The sequence below is a fragment of the Tympanuchus pallidicinctus genome, unplaced genomic scaffold (assembly GCF_026119805.1).
Source record: "Tympanuchus pallidicinctus isolate F22 unplaced genomic scaffold, pur_lepc_1.0 scaffold12, whole genome shotgun sequence".
In the NCBI taxonomy this organism is placed as follows: Eukaryota; Metazoa; Chordata; class Aves; order Galliformes; family Phasianidae; genus Tympanuchus; species Tympanuchus pallidicinctus.
The window spans coordinates 1,430,594-1,445,921 of NW_026294637.1; the positions used below are offsets into that span (position 1 = coordinate 1,430,594).

Below are 15,328 nucleotides of genomic sequence, written 5' to 3' on the forward strand. Positions count from 1 at the left end.
CTCAGTGCTAGGGGAATATGCCGTTTTCAGTGTATCTTAACGGATTCTTAAAGTTCACTATTTACCCAAAGAATTTATTTAAAAGTTTCTGATACAAAAAGTTCAAGAATTCCAGAAAGCCACAGGAAAATAAAATAACAAAGCAGTCTGGCTTTCTCCACTAAACCCAGATGACATGCTGTCAGCGAGAAATATGCATGGATTTCCTATTTGTAATTACGTATTGGAAGTTATTGTCTACCCACAATGACATAACATTCAAAATCTGCAAAGGAGCAATATATCAGGTCTTAATTACAGGAGGATCACGAAGCCCAGGACTTCGATAAATTCCACGCTTATTTGTGCAGGGGAAGAATCCTCCATCAGTGCCACAGCCTCCCAGGCTGGCGGTGTGCTACAGGTGCAGGAGCAATCGTCTCAGAGCAGTCTGCTGCTGCTCTCTGCTGCTTTCCATTGCTGGTGGAAAGGACAGCAGAGACGAGGAGATGGCCACATGAAGAAAATACGTCCTTGTTTTCAGGGAAAAGCAAATTGCTGACACAGAAGAATATAAAATTGCGAGCATTGCCGTGCTCAGGATCTCAGAGAAGCATCAGTGAACGCATGGAAACAATGCTGTGCCCCACTGATTCCCTGCAACGTGGTTATCACAGTAACTTACAAAGCCCTCAAGAAGTAGGGCAATAAGTTACTACTTGTTTCCCTAATTTCCACTGCAAAGGAAGTTATCTAACATTTCTAACTCATTTTCCATCTCTTCCCTACCACAGACACAACATAATGAAGTTTCAAGTCCTGCTACCAAAACTCCATAGAAAAAAGAGGTGGGAAAGAAAGAGCTGACTCTGCTGGCTCAACTCTTGCACTACTGCTGTTCAAGGAGCTGCATCTAGCAGGTTTTTTCTTCCTGTTTTCCTCACCATTGGTTTAAGGATGGATGAGCTGAGTCTCTGGAGTGAATCAGGCCAATGCAGACATAACGCAGTGCTCAGAGCTCACCCAGTCCTCCCTACGCTGCACCTCATTGCCTACACACTGCATGCTGGTTTTGCTCTGACCAATGCTCCCGTTGCAGATCCTCAGTGAAGATGCAAGCAGGTGGATTATGCCAGTTGCAATGTATTGTGTGCCTGAGGCTGTATGCAGAGCTGAAATTCATTAGGACAAGGGTTAGAATCCCCAAATAATTCCTGCTAGTCCTGTGTGTGACCACTGGGGAGAAGGAAAGGAAGCTCAGGAAGGAAGCGGAGCACGAGGCAGAGCCAGGAAGTCTTGTGTGCTCATCAGAGCTCCCACAGAGCATCAGGGAGATTCTAACCTCGGTACTGCTAAGATTTCCTGCACCACTTTCTACATAGCTATTAGGCATAAGACAGCGTAAGCCCTTCATTTCCTACAGAGCATGGCACCTGGTCAATGGTTTGGTAATTTTCTTTCTTCTTGTTTTTTTCCCTTTCTTAAATTCTTTAAAGATTAATACATAACTTTCTATGTCAGTAAACATACCACAGTGAAATTCATTCTTTCCTTCCCACATCAGATTGCCAGTGAGTGCCGCAAACGTAATTCCCTTAGGCTTCTGAAAAAAGTAGGCCAAGTGTCCAGCCTTTCTAAACACAGCTTTCTTCTCTAAAAATGCATCTCCCGGGACAGAATCACCCAAGTGTACCAGCTTGATAACTGCAAGTATAAATGGAGATCCCTTAAAGCCTCCTCTCCAAAGCTGCACAAAAGCAGCTGCCTTCCTTCCAGGCCTTCTCAGTGCCCTTTACACTCATTTTGCAAGGGCTTACACAGGCAGAAACCCACTGCACACTGCAGACACAAAGCAGTGTGGCTAAGAGGCGAACGGCTGCTTGTAAACCAAAAATCAGGACATCAATTCATCTTATGTCCAACTCAGTGGGAGCAGAATCCGGCCTCAAACAGGTCTTCTAAAACTCTTTCTCATCATAAATTCCTCTTGAGTTGAAAAAGAAACCCAAAGCTATGAACTTGATGTTTAGAGCACTTGCTTGAAATTATAAACATACTTTAAAATAAAGAACACAGACACAGCTTAGGCAGAATAAAACTAATACTGTTTAAGGGCTACATATGATGCTCAATTACTGAAAAATTACAATGCAAACCAGACCAGTTGGAGTGAGTCAAAGTGGCTGTGTATCATTAAGGATATTGCTGCACCCACCAAATCAGCTTCAGGGTCTGCATAATTGTTTCTGTCAACCTATAAATTCTTGAGTAACAACAAAATTATTGTGATTTTTCTTGCTAAATAATTCATACATCACAAAGCATATCTATAACCAGGCCCATGAATCACCAAGCATAGAACAATCATACGTAATGGCATTTCTTCCTCTAAGAAATAGATCTGACTTTGTAATATATATTCCTAATTTTGCTTAAAATCTTCAAGTGTTCTTTAGAAGCCATCTATGTTGAAACTTGTATTTTAAAATTGAAAGTTTTCTTGATCAGACTGTTTGTCTGAACTGTAAAATATGGTTCAGAGCAGTTATAATTCTATTAGGATTATTAGCATCATTGAAAGTAATGCACTGGTGTCATAACTGACTAGTGCAAGGCTTACAAACTGTGCTTCATGTGATCTAAGCCACACACAATCTACCTTACCAAGCAAATAGCAACTGTAACACATCCAAAGTAGCTAAAGTATAACAGAGCACCCCACCATTTCAAAGCTGGGTGGCTTCAGCTCTGTTTTTTAAATGCTGAATTGATACATATGTGGGTTTCCTGTCAGACTGCCTCACTGGAGCTGCTCATGATGTGGATGGGTTCTGAGCTGAACTCAAACAAAACCAGCACCTCTCACAGTGCGGCAGAATGCGCCCGTTACGTGGCTTCAGTTCTTTCCAAAAAGACACTGCAGTGCCTTTAGTAGAATATTATGATGTACCAGCATAAATAATTAAGGTTCAACTACAGTCATCTAAGAGTCATAAATATGTGGAGTAATAAATACGAGCCTTCTTTATTGCAGCTGCGTTTATTCACTTACTAATTCACAAAGGTCAATAATTTACACTGACTTTCCTAATCATTAATGCATATTTTGGTGTTCTGCTGCACACATGCTTTATTTAAAAGACTTAATTGCAAGTGCAGTAACACCATCTTACTCTTTTCTGGAAATACAAAAAAATCTTTTAAATAAACTTGGAATAGATTAGTGACAATTTCTATTTTAAATCCCCCTTTCCACATCTCCTACGTTGCCACTTTTCCTTTGGCACATTTCAGCTGAAAGAGTAACCCAGCAGTGCATGCATGACGGCCACTTCTGTAACTACACATTTCTCTGAACAAAAAGCAAGGCAACTTACTTCTCTGTAGTGAACATGATTAAGGAGTTACAGCAAAAGCTGATTTAATTTGAACAGCCAAAGTAAATAACACATGAAGCAGAATCTCCTTTGTTTCTAGCAAAGCTGGTTTAACTCAGAAGCCCAAAGGGCATTCAGCTACTATGAAATACACAAGTTTCATTCAGTAATGAGAAGGAGACCTACAATTATGGCTTGCAAAGAGATTTTGACAGTAGCAATCTTCATATTGGTGTTACCTTCCCAAAGGTGACTACTTAGTGCATTAAACTTTTTTTTTTTCTTTTTAACTACAGAATAATTCCAATAAATCCTATTTTGTCCATTTTTAATTGCCACAAACTATAAGGACTGTGGCAAAATGCAGCAGCACTTCTCTTTTGAGTGTGGGAAGAATGAACTCTAGATTCCTGTCCTCCTGTTCCAGAAAGCATCCGCAGTGGAAGGAACCTCAGCAGGTTTGAGAATACTTAAAACTCAACAGTAAAGTACCAGGCTGAGGCAAGCAGCTTCTCAGAACCCACCAAATTTTGCAGAGAGAGCAAGGACATACATACAAAAACAAAGCCACAAACCGAAAGGTTTCTAACCTGATGCTGCTATGCTCCCAGAATTACAGCATTTGAGTCACAAAGCAAGCTGTGGATGGATGCACGTTTTGCTCAGCTGGATGAGGACTTCAGGTGGCTTCAGGTTCCTCAAAAGACTGGGAAAAAAACTGCAGGGAAAGATGGGCAATTCAGAGGAAGGTGGCACAGCACTTATTTTTGAAACAATGTCAGAGAATTGACAACCACTGGGAACATCACTCTTTGGTGGTATCCGAGTTTAGCATTAATTCAGAGTGGAGAACAGCTAGGAACTTCAAGCTGAAACTGTGTCCGCTGGAAGGTTATCAAGCGCACCTTCTTGTGATCAAAGGAATGCCGTTATACATAACAACTGATATTTAAGCACAATGAACTGCCTAAAACTGGGTTTGCATTAGCAGTCACAAAACGTTGTTAAAAAAACATGAAAACATCTTATCGCACTTTGGAGAAGCGATATCAGAAAACAGTATTTCCTGGGGTGCCATCGTTAGTGCTGCACAGTCTCTAGTGGAACATTTGTCAAACATACAAAAAGGTATAAAAGTGAAATATAGTAATTAAGACCTGGGCTTTATTGATTGTGTGGCTTAAGTAATTTTTCACTACAAACATAAGATTTAATAAGTATAAGTAGTTAAAGATCCTGAGTTGGCCGTAGTCATTAGCATGTAATTGAACTGGTAAAAAAGATCAGTTAAACCTATGTTGATTACCACCTTATCTTTGAAAGGCAATTAAGGACCTCAATCATTGCAACAAGATTTGATTGTGCAGCCTTTATTGGACATTGATCTTTCAGCAAAGCGCAGTTACATTTTCCATTAATTTACAGTAGCACAGTTTAACCTGGATACCTGAAACCACTGACCTGGGTAAGATGTAACGCTAAGCGCTCGTTTAGGTTAAGATGCCCCCAGTCGTCATTACTGTTTAAAAGGACTGCTACAAGAAGCAGCTACCTGATCTGCTGGGCTTACAGTAAGGTTCCATTTGTCTGCAGTAGTTGTTAAGTGCGGTGAAACAAAGCTCTCTGCCTTTTCCTGTCATCTCTCACTCATTTAAACATCATCCTTGAATACAGCAGAGATAATTAAGGCAAGAGTTACAAGATAAACTACACTTTGTTTCAAATGGAAGTGGAGCAGATCAAATTCACATAAAGTTATAAGGGTCACTTCGTAATTCAATCATCTGCACACAAAAAAAATTGTCTGCAGCGTACGTTGCACACATAACACGTGCATAATATAATACACAGAAAAAGAAACCCGTTAAGTCAAACAAGAAGAAAACTAGCCTGGACGGGAGGAATTCACAAAGCCTGGTTCCCTACAAGTTGGCCTCCTGAAGCCTTGTGCTTACAAGACAACCCCAAAGGTCGCAGAGGCAAGAAAAGGCAGTTAGGTGCTACATGCACAAATCCATCAGCCTCTGAACAAACTGCTCATCTTTAAAGCCCACTTCAAGGACACTCTTGGACTTCTCCACAAGACGAGGCCCCGTTCCTCTCATCCAGGATTGTCCCTATAGGAGCCAACAGCTATGAAGAGTTCCTGGCAATGAGGGTCAGAAAGATGAAAGGGAAAGGGCTCGGCTGAGTGCTGAGCCATCGCAGCACTGCTAGCGCGTCTGTCCTTGTTGCCATTCCTGTGCTCCCAGAGACTAGCAGAGATTTTAGACAAGATGGTACCAGTCCAGGCCGCTGATGTTTCTGCCCTGCATTCAGGTCAGAGCTCAAGATAAGTAATAACAAAAGATTCTAAGAAGCTGCCACTTACAGCAAAAAGAGACCGCAAGGCAGTGAAGTAGGTAAGTATTCATATCTGACAGCGATTTTGTAATTCAGAGATTGCTGTTATCCCTGCTAGCATATTTGCCATTTCAGGTAGTGCAGCAAGTCATACACAAGCCTTAGCGAAACGAATGAACGATGCTATATTTGCACTCTGCCCTCAGACATCTTCTAGTTCATCCTTTAGCACGATCAGCTTCATAAGAGCAAGAGGTCTATTGATTTTCATGTAATACAAGAAAATATTACATTTGCTTAATTGTTACACAGTGAGATCATTGAACAAGAAATCAAGTCTCTATTTAATGCTGCAAGCAGCACAGAATTGCAGCAATCAATAGGGTAGTTTGTCAAAGACGTTCTCTAAGGAGACTTGCCCATCACCGTATGGACAAGGAGTCACGTTGCCTGCAGTTATTGAAAAACAGGTAAGCAAAGTCAGCAGTACACATTATCAGAAATCAAACACGCTGCAGTGAGTGGAGGTGCAACTCCAATAAAGAGCTGTATTTATAGTCTGGTAATTAAAAACCATTTTATCAACCTCGTGTTGAGACTAAACCTTTACAGCAGGATATTGACGAGATCCGCAGCGATGAATGAGCAGTATTTGACTCTAAACTTATGAGCTGCAGTTATTTAACTTTCTCCAATACAGTGAGAAGCAGTTCTAGAATAACACTAACAGTCATTTTTACTATTAATGAGGTTTCTTGTCATACTGTTTCTTCATCACTGAGACCCATTTAACTCGTGTCAAGAGCATTCACCAAGATTAAATACAACAGTGTGAGCGCTTTTCTGATTAAAGCATTACTTAGTGTTGCTTTTAGAAAATTGTACTGCTTCATTAAGTGGGGAACAGTTCCATTATCCGGAATTAAGTAAAAAAAGTATTTAAATTACATTATATTGTAGCTATAGCTCGGCAATAATTTATTTAGGAAGTGATTACCCTCCCAAAGCAGCACCTACTCATTTCACATTTATCTTCCTATTATGAAAACTGGAATCATCGACTTCCATCACTGGACTCAGCATTTGGAGTAGACAGCTTTACCTGCTGGCATTAAAATTAAGCACCAGTAATATAACCTGTACAGGCACTTCTCTTTGAACTTTTAATCCATTAATCCCATACTTTCCAGTCTCCAAATAATTCCCTATAACCTATTTTTTTTTTTTTTTTTTTGGCCCATGTTTCCAGCTGAATTTAAGTCTTCCCACCTTTATCTTTGCATGTCCTCACCTACAGCTGGAGAGATCATTTGCCTTGGACAATAATGAGGGTTGTGCTCTTTTCATTCTTCTGCATCAATTAAAAATACCAGCAATTTGTAAAGATTTAGTCCCCAGCACTATCTTACATTACTTTAGCTTTATTACTTGCCTATAAATCAACCAAAAGACAAGAAATACAACGCATGCACCCAGAATTGAAATATTATAAAATAAAAAACAAAACCACCATGAAGCATATTTTAGATACTTTATTTAAATACCACTTAAAGAAATGTGATACATACAGCCATTTTTATTTTTTTTCTAAACTTCTGAGAGGTATTTTTTCTAGAAAGCCTTGCGGTTCCGCTAGCAGTCAGTGCCATGGATTCATCCAAACCCTCTGACAACCGTAACCACTAACACATTTCAAAACACCAACCAGTTGAGATTTAAGCAGCCTGAGAAGTCTCAGAGACAGCCTGAGAAGTCTCATGGATTCACAGCTTCCTTGCCCACATTGGTAGATGTACCTTTTTAAATTATTAGAAGCTTCTTGAACAGTTCCAGTCACTGACTTAAGTACATTCTAACACTCTCAGAGATATTAGTTCTTCTCCCAAAGCTTCTACTTTTTCAACTCTACTATCCTCTCCAAAAACAAGCCTATTGCCAAAAAATTCCAGGAAGCTTCCTGAAGACACAGTGTTAAGTGAAAGAATACACTGTATAAAAACAGAGAGCTGCCTTCAGTTCTCTTTAGGCACGGGGAGCAGACACTTGTAGCAGCTGTAACATGGAAACCCACCAACTGACAGTACTTGAGGGCACCATTTCAGTACATTGCGCCTTCATCTTCTTTATTTAGAAAATAAATAGTAACCGGGCCACGACTGGTGTGAACAGTCTCTGTGACACTGACAAAGAACCAGGAGCCAATTCCATATAGTAAGGTTGGGATGCCTATGAAAAGACAAAAACACGTTACATACAAAGACAGCAAGCCAGGAAAATTAAGTCTGATGATTAACAGTAAAGAATTCTGATATTAAATAGACGAAAAGCATTCCTGTAAAGCAGTGCTAATAACATTCTGCCCTTACTGAAACGCTTACAAGAGGTGTCAGTGCACACTATGCTCCTTGTGTGTGAAAGAAACAAGACTCAGGAAGCAGCTTGAGAAAAGCAGTATACAACAGAAGAAAATGGGATGGAAGCAGTGAAATGTGATGATGTCTATAAAGTCTGCTTTCTTCTGATTTTAAAAAAAATCCAAATACACACCCACAAAGACACCCACCCAGACACCAGCTGAGTCTTGCTAGGTGCAAGGGGAGACGGAAGCAGGAAGAACTGGCACTGACTGAACAGATCAATGAGAAGCTGCTTGGGGGAAAAATGAGCACAGCAGTCACAACTACAAACACCATCGTTTTTAACACTGCTGAATGACAACCTCTACAGACAACAATATTTCACCTAATACAGGATTAAAAAAAAATGAAGATGGATTTGGGCCTCCAATTCAGTAAGACAGAGCACTGAATTCTATGTACTCTGAGTTACCTAAACGCTTCAACTAGATTCTCAGTAGCGATGGGCTGACATTTCAGCCATGCTCACCCATCATTTCAGTATGGCACATGCACAGCAGCTGCAAGAGAGAAAGGTCTGGCTGTGGGGGGGATAAAATCAGATGAAAAGTTACTACAGGAAAAAAAATAAATCTCGGTAGCTGTTTTCTCACTACGTGTGGTAAAAAGGGGAGAAGATGAGCAGCAAGAAGTTACTGAGGGCGTGCAAAGTAAAGAAGAATTTATCTTTAAATTAAATACAAAAACAAGGAATCGATGGAGATAGTATTTAAACGCTGGCAGTGCTGCATTCGTAGACAAAGCCTTGATACATATCCGTATATTTCAACACACATAGAAAACATCACTTTAAAACACAGGTTTTGAAAGATGTGGCGGTGCCGATTCCGGGTATTTATAAGCACGGAACAGCTCGGATCAGCCCGCACGGCCCACCGCAAGCAGCGGCATCAGCTCAGTCCTTCCTGAGAAACGAACCGCCGCGCTTCAAGCGCAGCGCCCGCTCAGAGGGCGGCGAGATGAGCGACGCCGCGGGATCTCAGAGCGACAAGCCCGGCCCCGCGGGGTGCAGCGTCCGCCCCGCAGCATTGGGGCAGCGCTCGGAGCCGCGGTCAAGGAGCGGGAAGGCAGCACCGGGCCGCGGTCACCGCCGGAGGGCGCGACCCCGAGGCCGTGAGCGGCGGGGGGGAGGAGGGAGGGAGGAAGGGTGGCGGGGCCGGGCGCCGCGTACTCACCGGCGTTGAGCACCTTGAGGGCGGTGAAGGCGGCGTTCTGCAGCGCCAGGTCCTGCGGGGCGGCGCGGGAGCAGTGGTACTTGATGAAGGGGAAGCAGCCGGTGCGCAGGACGTGGTAGTTGGCGCCGTCCACGCGCCAGTTGAAGTGCGAGAGGCCGAACTGGTCGTTGCGCACCGCGCTGTACTTAACGCAGTACGACGTCCAGTGGGGCAGGCCGCGCCGCCGCAGGTGCTGGCTCAGCACTTCCGAGGCGTCGGGGCGGGCCGACGCCTCTCTCCCCCACAGCAGCAGCCCCACCGCCGCCTCGTGCAGCCGCCTCAGTGCCTGCATCCCGCGGGCCGCCCCGCCCCGCCCCCTCTGGCGGGCATGGCCGGCGCGCGTGCGCGAGGCGGGCGCGTTTCCCGCGCATGTGCCGGCGGCGCGCGGCGTTCCAACCTTTGGGCGGGAAAAGGCGCTGAGGGGCGGCGCGCTGCAGCACTGTGAGGAGCAGCGCGAGAGGCGCGGTGTCCGGTTGTACCAGCAGCTCAATAAAAGCCGGGGTTTGAACAGCCAGCCGTTCTGCTGGAGGAAAATTCTACAGAAGAGCGACTGATTTTTCCTTTAAATAATTACAGAGAATATCTCACACTCAGCAGTCTTAAACCGTTGAGTTATTCATGACTGACTACTAACAACGCGCCCTCTTTATTTACTGCAGTGCGCTACGTGTCTGTGGGACCAGTAATTAATAATCATCAAACTCACCTCCCATAATTAATAGAGCATAGAACTCCCTTTGGGATTTATCTTTATTAGCAGCAGCAGAGGCCAAGGATGGGAGAGGTGGGAGCTGAGGTGAAGGGCAGAGCTGTATACAGTGTGTGAGCGACCCAGTGAGCATACACTGCCCATCCTGCCAGCAAACCTCATCACGGGTCCTTGGAGTTATTTCAAGGTACTTTGCTGTTACAAATAAACAAAGGGAGAATTCTTCAGTTCCAGCAGCAGAACTTCTTGCTGACTGAGCGAATGTGGCTGTATCCTCGCTGAGACAACACGGCCTGCACATGGGGTGAAGGACCCCTGCATCTTCCAGTGCACAGCAAAACACTGCCTGCTTGACGGTACTCAGGAATCAGGACTAGAATGACTGTTCCTTAAAGGTGAAGATGGAACTAGCATGGAGCATGCTGTCAAAAGACTTCCATTAACATTTAGCTTCACAATAAGGTTTCTGTGCGCGTTGGATTCTGGTGTAGTCAGGCAGTTCTGGTAGTGCCATTTTTACGTCTTACATTTCCAGGGATTTGTTACTTTTTAGCTGCAAATTCTCCTGAACTTACTTTTTAAAGACCAGATTTTTTAAAGGAAATGGGACGTTAGGAAAGATCTCCCATCTGTTGCTCACCTCTGCTGCTGAAGTGCACTCTCCAGCTCCAGATGTTTGTGTAGTCAATGCAAAGAAGCAGAGCTTCTACACACAGCAAGGAGTATTCCCAAGCAAACTACAGAGTAGCGCACAGCAGCTGAGCTATCGTTAACGTCAAAGCCAACAGCAAGAGCCACAGAAACACACGATGGCCATGACATGCACTGCTTCAATGTCTAAGGTCTGAGGAACGCCCTGCAGGACAGGAACAACAGCACTGTGCATGGAGGTGATGGGACTTCACACAGACGTGAGGCAGGTTGGTGCTTTGTGCATTTTGCATACTGGTGGGGAGAGAACATAGGCTACAGTCTGTCAGTTCTTGCACAACCATGATTAACACAGACGTCATTTTAAAAAGCCGTTGAGATTCATGAAATGCTATCAACTGAACGCGTGTCTTCATTTGCAGCCCTCGCCCACTGAAAGCATGATACCTTTATTTTAATTGTCTGTCTTCTGCAGCTGATGCCCAGCCCCACTGCCCCTCCTGTTCTTCCACAGGCATTCCTCTGCACCTTGCAGCTGGGGAACCAGCCTGGGCTCTTGCTGTCATTAGCTGCAGAATTCTTTGGCAATTGCTGATGAGCAGCTATGCCTGGGTCATCTTTTATCTCTTGATTCCCACATTTCCCACTTGCTGTGTTTCTTCCTAGTCTAGATCCTATTCCAAATACTGCTAAAATTCCCGCTACGGTTCAAGAACTCTGGGCATGGAAATAAATATTTCCATAGTCAGAACAGTAGAACACTAGCTATATTTCTGACTTCTTTTTGGAAGATGATGATTTCAGTTTGTAGCTGTTGTATTAAAAAAAAAATACACTTTTGGCACCAGCAGCATGGGAGTTGAATGTGAGAGACTGTGAAGCATTTTCAATCCATCCATCAGCTCAACACTCAGAAGTGTTAATAGTAATTAAAAACTTTTTTCCTCGAAATACATTTCACACTTTGCACATACTGAGAGCTCTCTCTCACCATGGGAACTTTCAGATCACTTGTCCTCTGCAAAAACAGGTACAGTTGTCTTTTGTCAGAATAGAACAAAGACATAAGGAAGTGCAGGTTTCATTTACTCCTAGGATACTGAAGTCTATTAAGTGCCAGTGAACTAATGAGCCTCTCAGACCTTATGTTGTTCTGGCTTGGATCAAAGCTTAATTTTCCTTAACCCTTAAGAAACTAGCTGACTCCTAGGCTGACTGTTGTGTTCTTCTATACCTCCTAGCGCAGACTTCTGCTTTTTTTCTTTTTCTTTTTTTTTTTAATTGACCAAAATGGGACATTAATAGAGCTTGGAGATGAAGCTAGGTGAAAAATCCTTGAAGAGTATCTTGGCACTAAAACAGAAAAGAATGTATCATGAATGCAGTGAGGAGAAGGTAAGAAACACACATTAGTCTGTAGCACGTCAAAGAAGAACACAGAACAAAAACGTCTCATCTTATTGGAAGAAGAAATGAGAAATTATACTGTGTTTTCTTGGCAAAGTATTTCTTGGCAAGTGAGAGATCACTGCTATACCTTCCACAGCCAAAAAGACCTATGTTGTTTTCATTACTAACCACAAAAACTTCTAGGGAGGACGTTCGCTGGCTAAATTTCACATTACAAAAACTTGAGTAAAATTTATGTGGAAAAAAGCAAGACAACATTGAGATGATGTCAAAAAAGGTACAAGAACAAACAAGAATTAAACAAAAATATGCTTAGATTTTTAGTTGAAACCCATCTGCAAGGAATGACTTGTGACTAAGTAAGAAGAGAAAAATGTTAACAGAAAAGGCTGTGTGTGAAGCTGGGAGGTCAAAGACTCAGAGGCACTGGAAAAAGCAGATGCCCGTCTCTCATTGCTTGCTCACATTCATAACTTGTCTTAAAACTGATTTTGCCTGAGGCTTTGGGTAGTAAGTCCAGATCTATTTGCCATGCATAGTACAATAATAAGCATCCAAGGGAGAAAGATGAGCTCTTCTACAGTACAATTTAGAATGCGTTTTCTTTTGGGATAAGGTTACGGATCTGATGGACAACGGTACAAATGTAGCAGTTGTTCTCAATATAACAACACAGTAATTCTGATAAAAAAGTCAGCAGTATCTGAAATACAGAATGCATCTGATGAAGAGGTCTGCAAAAGTCACAGCATACTGGGAATTATAGTACAGAAGTGATTCTCAGAATCTGCTGTTGCACCAATGTTATTACTATTATTTTTCATAATTTGAAACTGAGTATAAAATAACTGCTGCAAAAGCTTGTAGATAATAAAATACAGGAATGATAGCAATAAAGACATTTGGTTCTAAAGAGGAACCTGAGATGCTGGACTTCTGGATAAGAAAGCAATGAAGTAAATTGTTTACAGGTAGAAGAACCCAGGACTTACTCCTATATTGGAAGCCTGTGTTTTAGTAGACAGCAGGTCCAAAAGGGAGTTTGGGATCCCAGGATTATGTTCAATCAGGAATGGTCTGGTGATCTGCTATAGTGACTGACGTAGGATGGTACCTCTATATACATGCAGGGAAGCATTAAAAAGCAGAGAATGGCATTTTCATTTGATCACACCAAAGACAAAATTACTGGAATACTTCATGAGGTCTGGGTACACCGCTTCCATGGGAGCGTTAGCAAAGCAAATCTCACTTAGGATTTTTGATTCTAGGAACAGAAAGGTTTGTTCCACAGAAATGTGTCATTTTGCACCAAATAGTTCCTCATTTTCTCAGACAGGAGCGTAACGAGATCCAACCCTGGAAGCTGAAGTCAAGCAAATTCAGACTAAGTGTGAGGCAATGGCTTTAAGACTAAGGACAGTTCACCATTGGGGAAATAGCTAGGGATGTGCAGTGGACTGACTGCCTCCATGAACCTATCTTTGAAGATAGCTCATGAGGATACAGAAAGACCATTTAAGTTGTAGGCTTGGTGAAAGTATAAATATATATATATATATATAAATATATATGTGGCCTGCAGGTCAGAGTACATCATCTCTCCTTTAGAGTCCAAGATTCTATTAATAAGGTTTCAATACAAATACTATATTTCAGGACTCGCCATATGAATATTAGGGACATTTACTATGATTCTCTGTTTTTGAATAGTTCATTTTGTGAAATAAGGGCTATTTCTGTGATTACTGTATTCAAAAGTCGTGGATACTTATTGTCCCAGGTTATATTCACATGCCAGCACAGAAGGAAAACCAAACCTGTTCTTACAGATGAGAAAGCATTTCCAGAAGCATAAAGAGCACTTAAACATCTTCTGTTAACTATTCTTTCAGAGCATCTGCTTTTGAAGGATGCTCTTCTTCCAATTTCAGTTTGTTTTCTGCTGTAACTCCTAGAATTGCTTCAATATCCTGAATTGCCATCTGTAACAGATTCAAGGAATGCAAGTTATTTAATGGACATTATAATGAAATCTAGCAGCCAAAATGCACAGCTGGTTGTACTTGCTTCCAAAAGGTAAAAAGTGTTCCACAGGAGAGGATGCAGCAAGTAAATTCACTATTACTTTGAGTCTGCTACAATAATATAAAGTATGTACAAAACTTTGAGAAATAAAAATATATTTTCTTGCACTTCGTATTTCTAATCAGCTAACAGGTGCTTTATTTCACAGATGTAAATCAGTGTTAATTCACTGTGACGATTTCCCTGTGATATTTTTCTTCAGTGGCTGCTTTTGGCTCCCTCAGATTGAAAAAAGAATGTATATTTTGTTTTTCTGAAACAGGATGAAATTTAATTATATCTTCTCGAAAGCTCTCATTTCACAGTCTGCTTATCAGAGGAAAATGCTGTCACAGGTAACACTGGAAACGGTCTGACAAGTTATGTGATGTGACTTCAGTGTGAATCCGAAACACGGTGCTCCCCTCCACCTTTCTACAAAATGCTTACAGACAAAATCTCAGAAACTTCGTGAAGGTCGCATAGTTTAGCACAAGCACTGCCTCCGGAAGGCTCTTTTTGGCAGCCGGGTTGTCACAAAGGAGCTTCAGAGGCACTCCTAGGGAACGGTCCCAGCGTGCCAAGCCTCAGCACTTGGTCCTGCCTCCACGGGCAGCTCCTGAGCGCCTCCACGGGCAGCTCCTGAGCGCATCCTCTGGCACACGGGGGTGGGCAGTGTGGGCAGACCGAAAGGGCACAGAAACACGGGGAACAAAAGCGATGGCAAAAATTAACAGAACCAAAGTTGAAGGATGTGAAGTAACAAACTGAGTGCTCAGAGTCTGCCTGCTTAAATCAGAGTTAATAATCTAAGGAGCAATTAAAAACGAGAAGCTTGTTTCTAATTTAAAATTCCTGCTTTGATGATGTTTCCTTAAGACAAAATAGACAATTGAGACAGAACTGTCTGAAGCAGCGCCAATAACTCCTTTGCTTCTTACGAGGGAAAATCAGGAGCACTGCATCGTAAATGACTTCAAGCTGCAGGATGCCTCTTCTCAAAGAAAAAGTTTCAAACTTAAATTTAACTAACAGGTTCCTTGGGAGACTGACTGTATTGACCTAGGCACTGTAAAATACATACTGCGAGCAATAAGAAAGGAATGCTTTAGCACTTGTTTATGATACAGCATGAGGTATTTTCAGCCCTCGTGCAGAAAT

At 42.3% G+C, this 15,328-nt stretch overlaps 2 protein-coding genes across 4 annotated transcripts in view; both read right to left on the minus strand.

Moving 5' to 3' along the window:
• Positions 1–7,216: 7,216 nt before the first annotated feature.
• Positions 7,217–9,661, minus strand: CUNH15orf61 (chromosome unknown C15orf61 homolog). The gene is made up of 2 exons (XM_052672265.1): positions 9,292–9,661; positions 7,217–7,925 (listed from the first exon to the last, which is right to left on the minus strand). Exons 1-2 carry the CDS (start codon positions 9,620–9,622, stop codon positions 7,798–7,800), a joined length of 459 nt encoding a protein of 152 aa, XP_052528225.1. The 5' UTR covers positions 9,623–9,661; the 3' UTR covers positions 7,217–7,797.
• A 130-nt stretch (positions 9,662–9,791) lies between these two features.
• IQCH (IQ motif containing H) overlaps positions 9,792–15,328 on the minus strand; it is a 62,270-nt gene continuing 56,733 nt past the window's right edge. For all 3 annotated transcript variants that reach the window (XM_052672588.1, XM_052672586.1, XM_052672587.1), the window contains one exon: positions 9,792–14,085. In XM_052672588.1, coding sequence (XP_052528548.1) covers positions 13,984–14,085 — 102 coding nt within the window. In that variant the 3' untranslated portion in view covers positions 9,792–13,983. The remainder of the gene's footprint in view (positions 14,086–15,328) is intronic.

Excerpts from the sequence above, each read along its gene's own strand:
- CUNH15orf61 (XM_052672265.1), bottom strand. The coding sequence starts at position 9,622 with ATGCAGGCACTGAGGCGGCTGCACGAGGCGGCGGTGGGGCTGCTGCTG. Across the intron at positions 7,926-9,291 it reads CCTCAAGGTGCTCAACGCCG|GCATCCCAACCTTACTATAT; the intron begins GTGAGTACGCGG and ends GTCTTTTCATAG.